This window comes from Lycorma delicatula, chromosome 5 (assembly GCF_047948215.1).
Source record: "Lycorma delicatula isolate Av1 chromosome 5, ASM4794821v1, whole genome shotgun sequence".
NCBI classification, from domain to species: domain Eukaryota; kingdom Metazoa; phylum Arthropoda; class Insecta; order Hemiptera; family Fulgoridae; genus Lycorma; species Lycorma delicatula.
The window spans coordinates 115,882,448-115,902,108 of record NC_134459.1 but is presented as its reverse complement, the minus strand read 5'-3'; the positions used below and the strand labels follow the sequence as shown (position 1 = coordinate 115,902,108).

The following is a 19,661-nucleotide window of genomic DNA, read 5'->3' as shown; positions in this document are numbered from 1 at the left end:
GTATCTTAATTGTTAAATTTAGTGAAAGTTATTTGTAAAAACTGTATAGTCAACTTTAAAAGTAAGTATTGCCTGTGTTAATGGTGTTGGTTGTTGTTTTTGTGTTGCTTTTGGGACATGGCAACAATACTTCAGGTGATGGTATTAATAGTGATTGTGTTAAAATTATTGTTATATCAATTGTGTGATAATCTATGGTATATTCACTGACATGTATGTGATCATCAAAAAGTATGTGTTGTGTGTTTGTGTGAAGATACCTTTTGATTATAAATTTTATTAAGCGGTTTTGAATTTTTCTGGTGTTGGTAATAGCAGGTACACATTCTGCTCTACTCGATTTGGAGATACTATCTTCTTTTGACAATTTGACTACCGCTGACAATAGTGAGTAAATAATGTGTATGGTAATATAATGATGACATGTTTCTCAATAAATTATTGTACTGTTGCATTGCATTGCATCTGATGTTATGTTCAGTAGCTTTTTTGCTTCATAATAATTCTAAGATTTATATAATGTTTTGGTTTCATATTCTGTAAAATAACATTTTATTAATATATCTGCTATATTTGTATGTATGTGCATTATGTTGAAATTTAAAATATATGCTGTTTGTAAAGATACAAATACAAATGTCATTCAGAAAATAATTTTTTTAGGTGTTAGAAAAAACAACAAATTATCTTTTAAAATTTATATTTTTATTTTACTTACAAACTTAACTACTTTTCTACATAGTTTCCATACCATTATTAAGTTTCTTTCTATGTGCAGCACCAGCTTTTTTGTCATGTTTATCTTGTAGAAATTTTCTGTTTGCATCATTAGCTGTTTTGTAGTTTAATTTTGTAGCTCATCATCAAAAGGCTAAACCTTTAAGAAACTCCTTAAGCTGTAGAAACGGGTAGAATTATTAAATACTTAGTTAGACCTACTTTTGAAGAAATCATCCAATAGTTTCCACCTAAGTGGTGAGATGGTTGGTGGTCAGCTGTATATCGCAGCTGACCACCATCTTGAGGCAAAAGAATGCTGTAAATTAATGATCCAAACCTTTTGTTATGATTGGCTCATCAATTTTTTTTTCAAAATTTGATAATAAACAGCTGAATTTGTAGCAAGTCTCAGGACCAAACAAATTTCATCTCTCCTAGGATTTTGCACATGTTCTTTCTTATTGAGGTTATTTGTCGAACATTCTTGTTTGCATGACTCGCCTATCATAATTTGGTTCTACATTATATTACTTTATTCAAAGTGCTTGCAAGATATGTGCTTTTGTTTCTGTATGGTGAGCATCCTGAGTACCCAGTGTGCACACACTTTTAGGTAATTAGTTACTCAATTTTTTGCAGAATAATTTATTAAAGAAAATACAGAAATTGTGAAATATTGCATAAAACCTTTTTTCCTCAATACACTAAGTTGTCATTCATCAAAGGTGGCTGTCCTTCTGTCCTTTTCAAGTTTCATCGTGCACATTGTCTCGATTAAACATTAGACCATTCTCTTAACCGTGCTATCACATCACATTTTCTTTGTACACTAAATAATTGTTTTGATGATTCTGTATGTTGCATGTTCCTGGTATTCAAAAGATTAAAAACCTTGTTTTAGGTTCAAAGGGTCATTCAGCTTATTTAAACATTTATTGATGACTAATAACCATAAAGATAAATATATTTCAACGTGTGTAGTATGTCAGTGAGTAAGGCATTATACAAATACAAAATGTTAACTGTAAATTGGAGAGACATGTTCAGAAAAAAAATTACTTTCTGGGTAAACCTTGTAATCTACCTATGCAAAAACTTATTTTTAATATATATATGTGAGGTAATAAACATCAAGCTTTATATGCTTTAACTATGTCTTATAAATTTTTTATGAAAAGTTTGTTGTTTTAATCTTGTTTTCAAGTTGTCCTTTAAAATATATGAATTCTAAACTCTTAATTCTGACTTGATGCTTTCAAGGATGCTGTTATTTTGCAACCCTATCATAAATTTTATGGAAAAAGTATGGAAGCTCTAATTGTACAGTATGATTATCCGTCTTTTGGTTAAAAAGAATAAAAATAATTATTTAAGTGACATCAGAGTTAACATCTGTGGGGCAGAGGAACACATTTTAAAAACTTTTACTGTTCTATGTTAATATTAAACAATTGTAAATTAATCAAAGCAAATAATAAATATAAAATATAAATATAACTTATGAAGTAGTTTCCTTACCGTCAAGTTTTCTCTTGACTGATTATTTAAAAATAAATAACTTTATAAAATCACCAAGCTCAATATTTATTTTTTTTTGCATTTATTTATTACATTAAAATGTTAATGTGTAGGAGGCCCATTAATTTATATTTTATCTCACTTTAACATTATTTAGGACAAGTATTTTTTTTTGTATAAAATAACAAAGAATGGGTAGATTATTTTTTATATTATCACATTAAGGCAGTAATATAATTTTGTGCTTTAGCTAATTGAACTGATATTTCAGTATTGCATAAAGTTTTTTGGTTAACAGTGTTGTATCAGTTTAGTGCCATTATGTGCTTTAGCTAATTGAACTGATATTTCAGTATTGCATAAAGTTTTTTGGTTAAAAGTGTTGTATCAGTTTAGTGCCATTAAAAAACATCATCTTAATTACAACATCAGTTTAATTTTTATACAGTAGGCTCTGATTTTCTGACTATTCTGTTTGATGACCAATGTAGTCAATCAATCCCCTTCTTTTTCTAATAATTATCCGACTTCCTTAATGAGCCCCCTTTTTTTTAAATGCATTTATCTCAACACTTTGGTCAAACATTTCTTGTATTCTGCATTTGTGTTTTGTGGCATAGTGTGTAGTTACTATTTTACATATTTTACATTATCTTGTTTGTAATAATTTAGCTTCATCAAACTAATTAATTGCCATCATAATTTGGGCATTAGGTATATAAATATTTTTAGCAATGTTAGAAAAAAAAGGAAATCAACAGCCTCTCTAGATAAAAAGTTGGAAGTCATTACTTTGGAAGACATTTTGAAACCTTTAGAGGGTCAAAAGTTAAGTAAAATGTGTACAAAATTTTAATTATCACAAAAAATACAAGGAACGTAATTGAATGAAGTAAATGAACAGTTCTACAACAGAGCTAAAAAAAGCTTGAAAATCTCATACTATCGTAGAAAAAGACTCAAAACATAATAGATTGATTACCAGATGCAGTCAGCTGTTTTACTTCATAACCAAATGACTGTATGCTGAACATTTTCTTAATTTCAGGTGTTAAGTCAATAGTAAAATGAAACTAAAAGAAAAATTTACATCAGCAAATGTGATTTGATCAATTTAGATATAGATATTGATATATAAAAATTGATCTATAGATATGGATATATAGAAATAATTATTTAGTATTTTATAGAAAAGTAATATTCATTTCTACAATTACTGCAAAACTTTGGTGCTATTTAAATAAAAGTCATTAGTTAATTGATGAGAAATTGGCCAGAAAGATCATCAGTTGGTCACTTTTGAAAATTATGGCTGTTCCACTTTTTTTTAAAGTAGAATAAGTTTTAAATAAAAAATGCTGTATTATGTTTCTTCTTAAGCAACATTAATTTGTTTCAGTAAAATAATTGTCTGACTTAAGCCAAAAATTATTTATTTGACCCTTAAATTATTTATTTAGGTTATTGACCCTTTTTCTCTCTTAATACATTTCAGGGTGAATTTTTATTTCACATGGTAATAGATTGTCTTTATAAAAAAATTTCTTAACATTTAAAAATATAATAACTAGTTATTTTTTTTGACAGTTTATAAAGGCCATTTATGTTTAGATTTGTTAATTTATTCATTAATTTTATGAGATTATAACTTCAATTTGTATGTACATAATCATTTTTTAAATTTTGTTTGTCAATGTCTAATTTAGTTTAAAATAGCTAATGTAAAATATGAAAAATATTCTGAAAAGTTTAATTGTTTTAAATACTGAATGATTCAAAAAGGACATCACAACTTTAAAAGCATATAAAAATTTATTAAGATAACTTACAGATTCGGTTGAGGTTTCAACTCATAGCAAACACATCAAGTTTTGAAATGTAGTTCATTAGAACCGAATTCAGACACTAGCACTGTCACCATTTTTTTTAAAAAATAGATACATTTACTGATGTGGAACGTGCTTGCTGTGTCTTTTGGCTTCAAGATTTGCAATCAGCAGCTGCAGTGCAATGTAATTTTTGTAGACAGTACATAGGAAACCTCGGGGTAGGTCAATTTATTCTTGGCACCAAACTTACATTGAGACAGATTGTTCTGTTAAACATGCAAAATCACCAGGACGCCTACCTATCCCTGAAGCTGCTGTGGAACAACTCAGAGAAAGCTTTACACATAGTCTGAAGAAATCAACTTAACGTGCCACACATGAGACTGTCATTCCACTAACTACTATTTGGCGCATATCATATAAACAGTTGCACTTGAAATCATACAAACTGACCATCGTTCAACAGATTACAGATGACAACAAAGTTGGTTGGTTGTAGTTTTGGGTGGAAATGATGGTTAGAGTTGTAGAGAACGATACATTTTTAGACAATATAATTTTTAGTGACGAGTCAACGTTACACATTAGGGGCGAGGTGAACACCCATAACTGCCAAATATTGGGTAGTGAAAACCCTCATGAAACTTTGCATCACATCCGTGATAGCCCTAAGGTAATGTTTTTGTGCCCTAAGCAAACAAAGACTGTACGACCTGCTCTTCCAGGAGACAACCATAAATGGTATCATTTATCTGGTCATGCTTTAAAATTTTTTAATTCCTCAGTTAGATGATGACCAAGATGGGACACCATTACAATCAGCAAGATGAGGTACCACCTAGAACGCCGAGATTTTCTTGATATTCAATTCTGAGATTCATTAATTAGTCATGAAGGTGCAATTGTATGGCTATCTCGCTCTCCAGATTTGATCCTGCTAGATATTTTTCTTGTAGGGTTTCATTAAAGATTGGGTTTATGTACTTCCTTTGCCTGCTGATCTTGTTGAGCTAAGACTGAATTAACACAGCAGATGCAGAGGTATTGTCCAACTTGCTAGCTACAGTCTGCAATGAAATCGACTACAGGTGGGATGTATGTCGCATTAAAATTAGAAAAGCCATTTTGAACCAAAGTAAATGATAACCAGTAACTGAATCTGTAAGTTATCTCAATAAATTTTTATATGCTTTTAAAGTTATGAAGCCCTTTTTGAATCACCTGGTTATTCTCTGCAACTCATGAGATTCTTATTTTTAAATAAATTAAATGTTTACAAAGTATACAGATTTTTATTTTATTTTGTTGCTTTGTAATTTTAGGACTTTTAGAGATTTGCTCTATAGGATTAGTTGAGTTTGCTTGAGCCTGTCATTTTTTTTAACTTTAGTATTAACATTGTCTACTGACTTTGAATATAATTTTTCCTTTTCCCATATTTAAATAAGTTGTGCCCTACTTCTCCCAAAAGCTCTAGTAGTTTACTACTCTGATTTTTTACTAATTCTTTTTATTTTACATGATCTAAATGCTCATTATGCTTAATATATGAAACATACTTTTATATTAATAAACATTATTTTTAAATAATCAGTTTTTTTAGAAAAAATAATATTATTCAAATTTATTTTATTACTACTTTTATATTTATTTGATATGTATCAATAATATTTATAGTAATAGTTATTAGTAATAATAACTGTAAACTGTATTGGTAGTTGTGTGCTGTAATTTTTTCAACAATTTGCTCTTTAAAAAAAATGTGATTTATTAATGAAAGAAATATATCATATTTGTCATGTGTATATAATAATAAGAATAATTTTCGATGTAGTTTAACTAAACTTCATGCTTTATTTTTTACTGTTCTCTGCTTGTGTATGTGGATGTACTTTGCAGTACTTTTAAAAATGATTGACTAAGCTTCTTAATAATTTATTTTTATGTGTATAAATTGCTGAATGTATTTAACAGAATTACTGCCGATTGTTATATTAGTGATTAAAGAGTTCTGTGGTCAGATTATAGTTTGCAGCAATGGAATTAAACTTTATTAATTTATTTTAAAACATGTTCTGTTTTAAACTGTTGTTCATAAACCTTTAAAAACTGACATAAATGAAAACTGGAAGCTGTTTGATTTAACCTTTTATTAAGCCTAAGTGGACTGAAACTAAATTTACATTTCACTAAATGGAACTATTCAATGGTTATTTTCTTGTTATTTTATAGAGGAAGTTCCTCTTTAATCCTGTTGTAAGTTTTTCCCATATTAGTTAAGTGTAAGATTTTTTTGAATGAAAAATTACATCGATAGGCAATTTGAAAATATTTCTCATCTCTTTTTTTTGTAATCATCATTGCTTAATAACGATTATTTTGGTGTAATGATTTATTATTATATTTAGTGTATTTTTTCACTTAAATTCTAGAAATTAGTTTTAAAATTTGGACTAACAAAATTAATTCAAATTTTTTTCCATTATGGAGAGCCTTACTCAGCAATCTCTTTATATAATTTCTCTGAATTATATTTTTATCAAACTCTAGTAAAAAAATTACATGTTCATGCATATTAGTAAGTTTTAATTCATACTCTGCAGTAATTTATTTAGTTGTTGTTTTCCATTACTTTTTTTATCTGAATTCTTACTTTTATCAAAATGTAGGTTTCTTGCCTTTCTTGCTTATGTTATGTATATGTGTATAGTATTTTTTAAATTTCACTAATATTAATTACCATCTTAGAATTTTTATTTCAAAATACAATTTACATTATTTTACTTAGGATAAGTGTATTATATTTTCAATATTAAATATTCTAATATGGATAAATTAACTTAGAAGGCATAAATTTCTCTTTTCAAAAAGGCCACCGTTGTTGTGTAATTATCTTCTCATAAATTCAACTGGCAGGACTCAATTATTTGTTTGTTACCTTGTTAACCCTTGTTGATGTGGTTTGCCTTAGGCCATTATACTTAGTACATTTTTATGTGAGCTTCCAGTCATAGTATCAACAGAAAGTAAACTGTGATTTAGCAGTAGGTGTATATACTGCGTAATAGATGGAGTAGACTCTTTTTCAAATCAGCGTGATTGTAATTATGATATAACATATTAAATTATTGTAATAAGGTTGCAGCAGATCTGTTCGGTAGGTAAACAGTCGTGAGTTTTATGGTGCGAAGTGTAATAAAAAAATAAGAATTTGTAATTCTGGGCACCATGTGTTTTGACCGAGTTTGTCTTTTTCCTTTGTGGTGTCAGCAATGTCTATAATGTATATAAATATTTTCAGCCAAATTAAACTCGTAGTTCAAATCTGGAAACCACATAATTTTAAAAGAACATATCTTATTGCGAGTTGTGATTAATTTTGTTTGAAAATGATGGAACATAGGATTTGGATTAAAAATGGAAAAATTGTAATGAACTGTCAAAGATATTAGAAAAGGCTTTCAGTAAAAAAAATGTCAGAATGTTATGCTGACACCAAGGGTTTATGAGTTGTATAAACAATTTTGACAAGGGCCTTGAAGTTGACAAAAAAATTGGACATACATCAATAACCAATAAAAATATCAACAAAACAAAAGTAATTGTGGTCAATAATCGTCAGATCATTATTAGAGAAGTTGCTGAATAGATGGGAATTTCTTATGATTTGTGTGAAACGGTTCTGATTGACATTTTGGATATGAAATTAGTAGAAGATAAATTTGTTCTGAAACTGTTAAATTTTCAAAAAATGCAACGTCTTAAAAAAATTTAGAACAATTGTTATCTGATATCACTGATAATTCAGAATTACTCAAATTTCAAAACATAATGAAACACTGTGTACAGTTATGATATTTAAACTAAGGTAAATTCATCCTAATGGAAGCTTCCTGAACAACCAACACTAAAAGAAGCATTCCAAGCTCGATTGAATGTTAAGGTATTACTATTTTTTTTTTTTTTTTAATGGCATATTCCAGTATGAATCTTTACTCAAGGTTGTACAGTTAACAAGCAGTATTAATTAGTAGTTTTTCACCATTTACATGAGACTGCTATTATTAGACTGTCTAATGTGGGCAAACAATTCTTGAATTTTATAACACTGAAGTTCACTTTTATTCAACCAATTATTTAACCATTTCAAATGCCTCTATTCATTTTCCTTTCTACTTTCCCTATTTCTAATTTTTCACTTCTATAAATGCTACACTTTAGATACATATATTTTAAGAGTATTCTTCTAAATCCTGGGTACTTTTTTGATACTAGCAAACTTCTCTTTTTTTGTTGCATGTAAGCTCTCCTTTCTGGTGCTTTTGTTTTTTCTTTTCAAACAATCTGCCTAATTTTCTTCAATTCCTGAATTGAAAGGTTGTCCCGGATATTTGTCATCTTTCACAATCTAATATCCTTTTGTGGCATTCAAATACACATATATGAAACTATCTTCTCCATAAATCTCAGTAAGCATTTGGAAATATTCTGTTGATGTTCTGTTCAATTTTACTAAAAATCTGTAATTGATATGCTGCTCTTCTTTTAAACTGCCAGCACACAACAGAAAAGATAACTGCACTAAATGAGGACTCAAAATCAACAGAATGGCTGAGATTGTTTATGTTCATGCAGGGTTTATGTTATCATGCAGGTTCAGACAAATCCAAAGACTTTATAGAGCCCCCAATCAGTTTACACTGTTGTGTGTAAGAGGTAGAAACATAATCTCATTATTTAATAGGCTCACCTTACCTGTTTTACACAGTTTATAATTTAACTCAAAGTGTTCATTTAACTCTTTGTTATTTAATATTTATATTATTATATAATATAAGAAACTGATTATTATTTTATAAAAGTTAGTTAGTTAATAAGACATGAATACTCCAATCAAAAATTTAATTTTTTAAAATGATGTTTTATATTTTTGCTGATGTAGTTAGTGGTGTATTTTCCATCTGCAGAGAATGTAGTCTTTTAGACAAAATGTATAGATATATGTTATTAAAGTATAGAGAAAAATAAAGTAGAATAGTATTACTTAATTTATCACTTTATTGAAAACAAATACATTTAGTAGTTTGTGGAAAGATGGTTTATTTTATTCTGAAAAACATTTTTCAAGGTTTCAATTAGAAAATTTTATTTATTACCATCATAAACAAAATACACTTACCATAATTATTGAGCCAACAAACTGTAGGTTTTAAGTAAAGCTGCAGCAGACATTCTGTAGACTTCTGGATTATTATCATACTATCCTCTAACTAACTCGCTAGATCACTTTCGTTACAATTAAACTCCACTAGGTCTTTCCTGTTAACCACCGGGTTGGTCTAGTGGTGACAGCACGTTTTAGCAAATCAGCTGATTTGGAATACTAGATTGTGGATACTGGTATTCTTTGGTGGTTGGGTTTCAATTAACCGCACATCTCAGAAATGGTCGACTAGAGACTGTACAAGTCTACACTTCATTTACACTCATACAAATCATCCTCTCAAGTAATTCCCAGAGGCTAAACAGGAAAGAGGAAGGTCTTTCCTGTTAACTTAATAAGCTTTGCTTAGAAACTTTTTTTAAGGTAACTCCAATTTTTAACCTTTTTTTTATTGATTGGTAATGCTGTAATTTGTTTTTGCTAAAAGTATATAAATGTAATTTTTTTTTTTGTTTAGATGACAAAACTTACAATATTTTTTAAATGATATTTTTTTATATTCAGTTTTGTTTGATTAATTTTTAGATTAAGGTTTGAATGCTAAACAGAAATATATACAATTACATAATAATGTATATATAAACATTTCTGTTTAGCAGAAATGATATGATATGATAATGATGTATAATGCATATATGGTCCTTCTCTTACCTTTATAAAGGAATCCTCCTCTTTACCTTTCTAATATATATATTTTTTTATTAGAACACTCCTCTTGCCTTTACTGTTTTATGTTCAAAACGTTTTCGGGCGTAAGCCCATCTTCAGTGATGTTTTTTTAATAATTCTTATTTACACATTAAATGATAGCTTTTACTTATTTTGTAAAAATTTTTATTAATAAAAAAAATTTTAAAACATTTTAAAAATGTAGAACAAATTAAATAAAATTAATAAAAATGAATTTAAAAAAATTTTAATTATTTTAATTTGTGATGACTACAAATGTATACAAATTAGTTAAACACTTTTTATTTTTTACACTTTATTCACTAATGCACTTTTCAGACCTTTTACTGACCACTTAAGGAAAAGTGTCATAGCTTAGATAATTTTTCCTGCAAGATCTTCAGGGTTTTTAAATAAATTTTTAATAAAATTTTATTACCTTAATTATGCAACTGTATGCAAGTTTATTAAACACTTTTTTTATTTATTTTTATATTTTACACATTATTCACTAATGCACTTTTTCACAGTCATTTTTCTGACCACTTAAGAAAAAGTGTCAGAGCTTAGATACTTTTGCCTCTGAGATCTTTTTTCTTTTTGCTTAGGTACTTTATTGCTTGCAAAAAATGTTATTCATTGTGAGTGGTGTTTTCATTGTTTAATTGAAAGACTTGAAATTTTGCTATGAATTTAGCAAGAAGTTTTATGTAAAATAGGTTTTATTAAAATAGGTCAGTCACTGCATACTGTTTTAGAAATCGTGACATAGCAGGTGTACTTGATTATTTAACAACGGCGGCTGACAAAGAATGAGATTATGGATCAATGAGTTTTGGAATGTTAATAGTAGGGGGTTGAAACTACAAGATGAATGCATTTGTCACTTAGTTCAACATTTTGTTCTCCTGTTGTGTTCCATTATGGAATACATTTAAACTCATAATTTCATAACCCTTCTTTAAGTTAAATGTTGGCCTTGCACCTTAGAATATTGTCATTTGCACTGAATGTATTTTATAAAATGATGGTGTTCAGAAGCCAGTCATCATGTTCAAACCATTAAAAAAAATCAACTGATTATCTGATAACATCTTTATTTATGTATTTCTCCAACCAGTTTTCCAGCTACTGCTGGGTCTCTCTCTCTCTCTCTCTCTCTCTCTCTCTCTCTCTCTCACTCAAACTCTCTCTCTCTCTCTCTCTCTCTCTGTGTGTGTGTGTGTGTATGTACATACGTGCGTATGCATATAAGCAAATTCAGTTACTGTTACTGGCTTGCCTGATGTAGCTGCAATGTAAGTGTAAATGTACCGGTAAACATGTAATCTGGAACAGACTCAGGTCAACCACTCTTGAGACATGTGGTAAATTGAAACCCAACCATCAAAGAATACCGGTATCCACAGTCTAGCATTCAAATATATTTAAGAGCAACTGCCTTTATAAGGACTCAAACCTTAGTACTCTTTACTTCAAAAATGTTTATTTATTTTTGTAAATTTTACATTAAATGAGCTTTCCTTTCTTTTTTACAAAAGATAATCATAAAGTATTTGCATGTTCAATTAATAGTTAAAAAAGGGTAGTGAAAATAACAGAACTGTGTATAAAATTTGTTTTCTGATGTTGAATTCATGTAGTTCATAATTTATTACATTATTTCTGGTATAAAAAATTAAGTGTAATAAAAAAATATTATTTCTTTTATTTGTATTAATAAGTATTTATTTGAATTATAGTTAACGAAAATTTTTAAATACTTACTATTAGTAGTGCAATTAATAATGCAGTATAAAATTGTAATTTTTAATTTCTGTTGGCATGATATGTTGTAAGTAGTTCAATTGTTTTTAATTTTATTCACTCAGATGGCTATTAGTTTTCAAGAAATTTGCATTTAATCTACTAATGAATTCAATCATCCATATCTACTGGTTAAATTTACATGAAAAATGATGAATCTACAAATAGACTCTTCTGTTATAAGTGTATGTTTTTATTCTCAAATTTAAAAATAAATACTAAATTCTTTTCTTATTACCATTCAATTTAAATGCTATGATTGAGTACAGAACTACATGTAAAAATACTTTTATGATTTAAAATGTGCTTACCTTTACATTATTATATTTTTTTGAGTACAAATTATGTTTATGTATCTTAGATTTTTTTTATAAATTTACAATTTTATGCAAGTAAGTTGCTAATATTGTTGGTTGTAGTTGTACTTTCTAAAATATTTCCTTTCAAAATACTTGACAAGATTTAGTATTCAATCTACATGCCTGATGTCATCATGTTGCTTGAATTGTTATCCAACTGGAGTATACATTAGTATCTTTTTTTTGCATGAATTTTGTTTATTATTATACTTCCTTGCCCCTGTTCTAGTTATAGTAAGGCAGCTGGTCTGAAGCTGTTATTTGAGCTCAAAAAACAAAGTGTAAATAGACATTTAAATCCATTTTGGCATGTCTTCATTTATAATTATATCCATCTCATTTACTTCATTAAATTTGTGTGTAGCATGTCTGTGATTACAGTAATAAAATGAAATGTATTTAAATGTTGCTGTGCTTTGCTGGAAACTGACACTGCAACGTGATACAGCAGATTGGTCAGTGATGATACTAACCACTAACATCTGTTTGGTTTTTAGTTTAATTACTGCTTAACTAAAAAAATTTATACTTAACAAATTTATGCATTACCTAATTAAATAAATACAGCTTACTGGGTGTTTTTTTTTACACAGATAAATTTATTATTTATTTCTACATAAATATGTTTATTATTTTTTCTTCTTTTATACATAAATTTTACATTGTAAAAACCACATCAATTTTTTTCTTGTTAATTTATTTTTAAGCAGAAATATCATTTGTTATTTTTAGAAAGTGCTTGTTGGTTGGTAGAGAGTTGACTGAACATTAGTGCATGAATTTGTCATTACATTGTTATTTTTCCATGTGTGAAAGAACTTTAATTTGTTGTATTGATATATCTTTTTGTATAAATGTGTTTCATACAATATTGAATAATTTATTGTATTTTTATATTTTGTGTGGTTTATTTTAAATCTTTATTTGTTGGTTTTTTAAAATTATTGATTTTAAGATAGTTTGTGTGTGAATTTATAACATTCCTTAATTCTTGTTTAAGAAATTAAGTTTTTCATAATTGTTGTGTCAACTGGTAGAGTTGTACGAACAGACTCTCTCAGATTCTGGAGTTCAAAATTTTACTTATTCCAGATTGAGCCAGGCTTATCATGTAAAATCTGTTATCTTGAAAAAAATAAAATTGCTGTAACACACCATATCATGTTGATTTTGAATTCTTAATGTATTATCAGAAAGTGAATAACTTATTTCCACTTTGGTCATTCATTTACTTTTCCATAAACATTCCATATAGTAGTACTCGGGGCCATATTTATTTAGGGTTAATATAAACAAACAGCAAGTTGTGCTTTAAATAGTTAATAAAGAAACCAATGAGCTTAAAGATTCAATATTCTAACAGTAAATAAAATCTGGAAAATAAAGATAACTTCTGTATAATCCAGATCTTCTTTGATCAGGATGAACTATGATCATGTCAGAACAATATTTAACGTGTATAAAATTACCAAGAAACTAAATATAAAACAGTGATAATTATTTCATATAAGCTTAGTTTGTGCAAGTTTTATTTTAAAATGTGTCATAGATAAAAATATGTATTGATGAGTTATTTTAAACATTACTCGGTTTTGATGTGACATGCTCTGTTATTTTATGTTAGATGTGGTTCAAGGTATAAATCACTTTAAAGATATGGTAAAGCCTGTGGTTTTTCAGCGATTAATTTTTTTTCACTTTAAATCTTAGATCTATAAAAAACTAGTTTAGATTTCAGTTAACTAACTAGTTAACTGTTAACTAAACTAGTTTAGAAGTTACTGTTTAGATTTCATTATTACACATAAAATTCATGTGTGCACACACACACACACACACACTGAAGTGTTTATGTTTTTAGAGAGAGAGAATTAAATTAGTGAACAGGTGATCTAGCTGTTGCAACTGTAATTATAATTTAATAATGAAAATTTTAGTTTTATCTTATATTTATGATTAAATATTAAATAGTATGTAGAGCAAATATATATATTATATTTGATCATAAATATATGTATTTAATATAATATTTGATATATTCTTCTAGTAAATTGTAATATGATTTAACTGTAGGTCTTTAAATCAGTGTGTAATGAACAAATAATTGTGTAAATAAATATCATGAGTGATTGGTTAGCATCATGATTTTTAGAGATAAGAGATCATCAAATTTTTTAGTTCTAAGAAATTATAATTTTGTAGCCATCAAATATTTTTTTTTTTTTATTGATCATATTAAAACTTTTAATCTTATGCAGTGTAATACTATTACGACTGGGTCAAATTATTTAGTATGGATCTTAGGCCTTAAGAGCAAATAAAATGCCCTTGTAGTCTATTTCCATTTTAAAACCACTTATCATTCTGGTTTTCTTTATTTATTTATTTTTGAATTTTGTTGAATTTGAGGATTATAATATTTGTATTTACTTAATATAAACTATTCTGATAGAAAATAGTACTTCAAAGAAAAATGAAACTATGAATATTTTTAATAACTTTCCATTATAAGTAATATTTCCAAAGTTAAAACTGACTTTTTAAAATTATTTTGATGAACTGGAAGAATGCTTGTGCTAAGTTAACAAATATGAACTTATAATGCATTTTAATAGTTGGCTGAAGATTTAGTTGGTAATGTAAAAAGTGGGGCTTTTATAGTTTGAAAAAAGCAAGAATGAATGAACAATTAAAAAGAAAATGATTTATCTCTTTAAACTGCTGAGAATTGATTTGCTGGAGTTCTGCTACTAGCCACCCTATTCAGGATAATCATTAAAATATGTCAGATTTCTAAATATTTGGTTAAACTTGCCATCTTTGTCTCCAATGGAATCAAATCGGGTTTTCAGATTCAACATCAATGTTGGTTTGATTTACTTATGCTCAATTTATCTTTATTTAGTATTCTGAACTTCAGTCCTGGTTAAGAATATTATGTACAAATTTTGTATGTATTTGTCTTACGCATGATTTTTTTATGATTCCATGTTATCTTTAAATGTAATTTTTACCGTGGAATTGAGCACATGTTCTGAGAAAATCAGTTTGAGCAGTATTTTTTTTTTTAAATATAGAACAGTTTAATTGTGTTTTTCCTCCAAACAATAATTTATTTTAAGAGAATGCATGGTTATTTAAATGTTATTAAATCTAATGTTTTTGTGTGTATATATACAACATGTTTCTAAAATGATGGGCAGCTATACTTTTTTGGATTCTACTTGTAAAACTAAACAAAAAATATCTTTAGGAAAAATGCCAATTTCTCCTTCGTTCTCCCCCTGTTCACCATTTTGTTATTTTTATATAAAAATTTATATCTCAAGTTTGGATAGAGGAATCACATTAATATTTTGTAAGTATCTTTGTAATAAGTTTCAAAACTAGCAAAAAATCAGGACTTAAATACCTTTGCAAATTACAAAATGGCAGTCATTTTTATTTTTCTATCTGTTATATCTCCATAAATATAACTTTTATAAGAATGCATATTATTTTCTAAAATATTAACCCTCTTATTTTGAACAAAATGACATTTTTTTAAAATCTGTTAAATAGCCGAGTTATGGAAAAAAAATTGATGTAATTTTGTGTCTGTTTTCATGTCCTCCACTTTACATTCAATTTGTTTAAATATTAATTGTTTTTATTTATAGTTAATTCTAATATTGTAAATTAGTATCAAATTAAGTAATAATTTTCTCAGAATAAAATTTAACATTTTTGAATAGTTTTACAGAGCGACTATTATTGCTGATCATGTTAACAATGTAAAAATGAAGCTTCTTTTAACAGGAATGGTGTTCAAAACCATTACAACCAGGAGTGATGAGAATCCTCATGGTACCTTCCAAAGTAGCCTTCAACAAAGATTTTTCCAGAACATATGGGCAGGTATTTTTAATGGCTATCTTGGGTTTTGTCATTCTACCAAATCATTTAAATGGAGAAAATTATCTTGGTCATTTGCAGAAAATCTTCCATATTTTTGGAATCTACAATTAAGAGGAAATATGCGGTTTCACCATGATGGAGCTCCAGCACATTTCAGTCAGTTGGTATCAGATTTCCTGCATGAAACTTCCCTGGCCTGCCTGATAATCTGACTTTAACCCTCTTGACTTCTATCTGTGACGCCATTTGAAACATATTGTTTATTCAACTCCAACATTCAACATTGAGGATCTTCAACAAAGGATCCAAAATGGATTTCAGTAAATTAGGAATACTCCCAGAATTTTTGAACAGTTAAGACAATCTCTCAGAAAAAGACTGCAGACTTGTGTAATCTCTAATGGTGGACACTTTGAATATCTCTTATAACTTTTAACAATTGTTAACTGTTTATTTTTAAAAAAAAGTATAACTAATGTTCTACAACAATTAACATAAGATTATCACAGATAGTTGTTTTATTTTTTTTTAATTATTAGGTCTATTATTGTGAGAAAATTACTACTTAATTTGATACTAATTTACAGTATTAGAATTAACTATAAATAAAAATAATATTTAATCAAATTGAATGTAAAGTGGAGGACATGAAAACAGGCACAAAATTACAACATCAATTTTCTGCCATAACTCAGCTATTTGTTAACCAATTTAAAAAAATTAAATGTAATTTTGTCAAAATATAAGTTAATATTATAGCAAATAACATACATTTTAATAAAACTTATGTTTATGGAGATATAAATAATTGACAACTAAAAATGGCCACCATTTTGTAATTTGCAAAGGTGTTTAAGTCCTGATTTTTTGCTAATTTTAAAACTGTATTACAAAGACGCTTACAAAAATATTAATGTGATTTCCCTATCTAAACTTGAGATATAAATTTTTATATAAAAATATTAAAATGGTGGATGGGGAAGAATGAAGGAGAAATTGCTAGTTTTCCTAAGGATATTTTTTGTTAAATTTTACAACTAGAATCTGAAAAAGTATAGCCAACACTCTATTTTAGAAACAACATATTTATAGAAAGGGGTGTTTATAAAAAATCATTTCAAGAATTCAAGGGGTGGTCCTACATCGAAATAAAGAAAAACTTTACATCAACATATTTCCAGAAATGGTTATTTTACCAGCTATCTGCCATTTCGTATTTTTAACATAAAAATTTATTTCTCAGGAATGGTTAATCATATCGAGCTGAAGTTTACTGCTAGGATACCTAGAGGTTTACTTGTTCATAAAAAATAATGAACCTGATCTCTCAATCCATTTCAAAATGGCAGCCATGTAAAATTTTTAATTGTTAATATCTTCGCAAACGCCAATTTATTTAAATTTTATGTTTTACAAAAAATGTTAGGTGTTTTGTGATAAAGAAAATGACACTTATTTATTCAAATCCGTTCATAAATAACAAAGTTATGTCAAAATTCTTAAAGCGAGTCACTTGATTAAAAAACCAATTTTTATTTCCTCCCGAATAAAAATAACTCTCCACCTCAACTCGAATAATTTTATTATATATCACATAATAAATTATAATAATGTTACAATTTATTAATATTGAAAATATTACTATATTGAAGCACTGTAATTACAATATTGAGTGAAATATGAAATTCAATGTCAGCTTGGTGGTTTGTTGCCTTTAAACATGAATTTAGAGATTTTCTTATTGATGTTAGCATAGACGTCTGAATTCTTATTTTCATTAGAATTTATAAGACATATACTATGAATTATGTTAATTAAAAATTATTAGTAGTTTGTAGCAGCTATGTTCTAGGATTAAATTAAGTGTCGTTACAGCTCTGATTAGTAATTATTTACTATTACATGGGTGCTGATAGTGGTAGTAATGCTACCACCAATATGAATAATAAAAATGAAAATAATAAATATTTTTAGCATAATATAAGTAACAAAAATTTAATATTTTTAATTAAGTTGTAAATAGTTGTTTAATTTTTTTAATTTTTTTCAGCTGTTGGTGATAAAACTGCAAATGATTTTGAAAAACTTAATGAAAACTGTCGTTCTTCAAATACTGTTGAAAATTTAAATATTCTAAGTAGTGAAGCTGAAAATATTATTTCTTTACTTCCAGATTTAAATTTTATGAGAAAAACATACATAGAAATCTTAATTAGTAAAGGATAATTAATTACTTACTTTTATGTGCAAATTATATTTATTTATGTCTCATGTTAATACGTATGTTGTAAAGTGTGTATAAAGTGTACAAATGTTATATTATTATAATCATTAAAATATATTTATGAAATATTGATTATCTTGTTACAATCTTGTTCATAAAATATTACCAGTTTTTGTTAAAAAATTGTGCAGTTGATGGAAGAATTATTCTATAACATAACAACTGCTGAACTGTAAACCAAATACCATAGCTGGTATTTTAGTTATAATTTAAGCTGACGTCATGAAAGTTTTACCCGATATGTATTATTTAACATGAGAAATGTTTGTTTTTGGGCTTTATATACCCATATAAGTAAATCCGTGGTTATGGGTGCTCATTGTGCGTGCTAGACATGAGGATATGATAAATGAATAAATCAGTAATAAACTGTACTATTTAATAAAATAATGCAGTGGTGTGTATTTGGTAGGTATGAATTTGCATATGGGGTATGTATTTATCTCTCTGCTTTAGTTTTGTTAGTATTATAGTTAATTTTTTTTAGAAGAACCTGTTTTATTTTTTCACTTACGCTTTTATTTTTTTAAACCCTTTTAACTTCTCAATGTAGTCAAACATTTCACATTCCATGTTAAATTATCATGTTAAAACAGACAACCCTTGTTGAACTTTGGAAATATGCAAAGGAGGCGTTTTACTCATTCTGCTGATATTCTGGAAATAATGCTACAAATTTTTATAGAGAGTTCAGTGGAAAGACCTTTTGTGATCCCATAAAATATTCCAAGCCTTCAAAGGAAGTGTGTTATAGTTGTATTTAAATTTATCACTGGCTAATTAATGACTTGCCAAACATCTCCATCAGATTAAAGTCAGCCAGCTAATTGTTATGTGATAGGGATAATGAAATAGATGAAATATATTCTAAAACCTATAGTAAAAAGTGGACCTAACGTTTAAATATTAGAAAGTTGGTTCACTAATTGGTAATAACAAATGTGTCAAACACTTTATTTGATAACAGCTTTGTAAAAAAATCCGAGCTAAAACTTTTTTCAGCTGTATATAGAGGCCTGTTTATAGAAATTTCACTGTTTAGGTAATGATATAATATGTGAACATCAAGAAAAATAACATTTAATTTAATATAAAAATAGATCACATTAAATTAGCAAATAACTAATTTTAAAGGATATATTGATAAATCATATTTTAGTATATACACATAAAACTGAAGTAAAAAAAATCATATGAAATATAAACAAAGAAAAAATGATAACAAAAATATAGATCCTTTAAACACAAATTAATATGTCTTGGATTATAGGTATAATAAATACCATAAAATTAACACTACAAAATGAGGCAACTGTACAATTTATATCGTGGTTTTTATAGAATTAAATATATTA

The 19,661-nt window shown here is 27.4% G+C and overlaps 1 protein-coding gene across 7 annotated transcripts in view; it reads left to right on the top strand.

Moving 5' to 3' along the window:
* LOC142325318 (uncharacterized) overlaps positions 1-18,378 on the top strand; it is a 46,038-nt gene extending 27,660 nt beyond the window's left edge. For 3 of the 7 annotated variants that reach the window (XM_075366909.1, XM_075366905.1, XM_075366906.1), the window contains 2 exons: positions 316-387; positions 18,073-18,378. In XM_075366909.1, the coding sequence (XP_075223024.1) occupies positions 316-387; positions 18,073-18,248 (248 nt within the window). In that variant the 3' untranslated portion in view covers positions 18,249-18,378. The remainder of the gene's footprint in view (positions 1-315; positions 388-18,072) is intronic. The other 4 variants (XM_075366910.1, XM_075366907.1, XM_075366913.1 and 1 more) reach the window with 2 other exon arrangements.
* Positions 18,379-19,661: the final 1,283 nt, after the last annotated feature.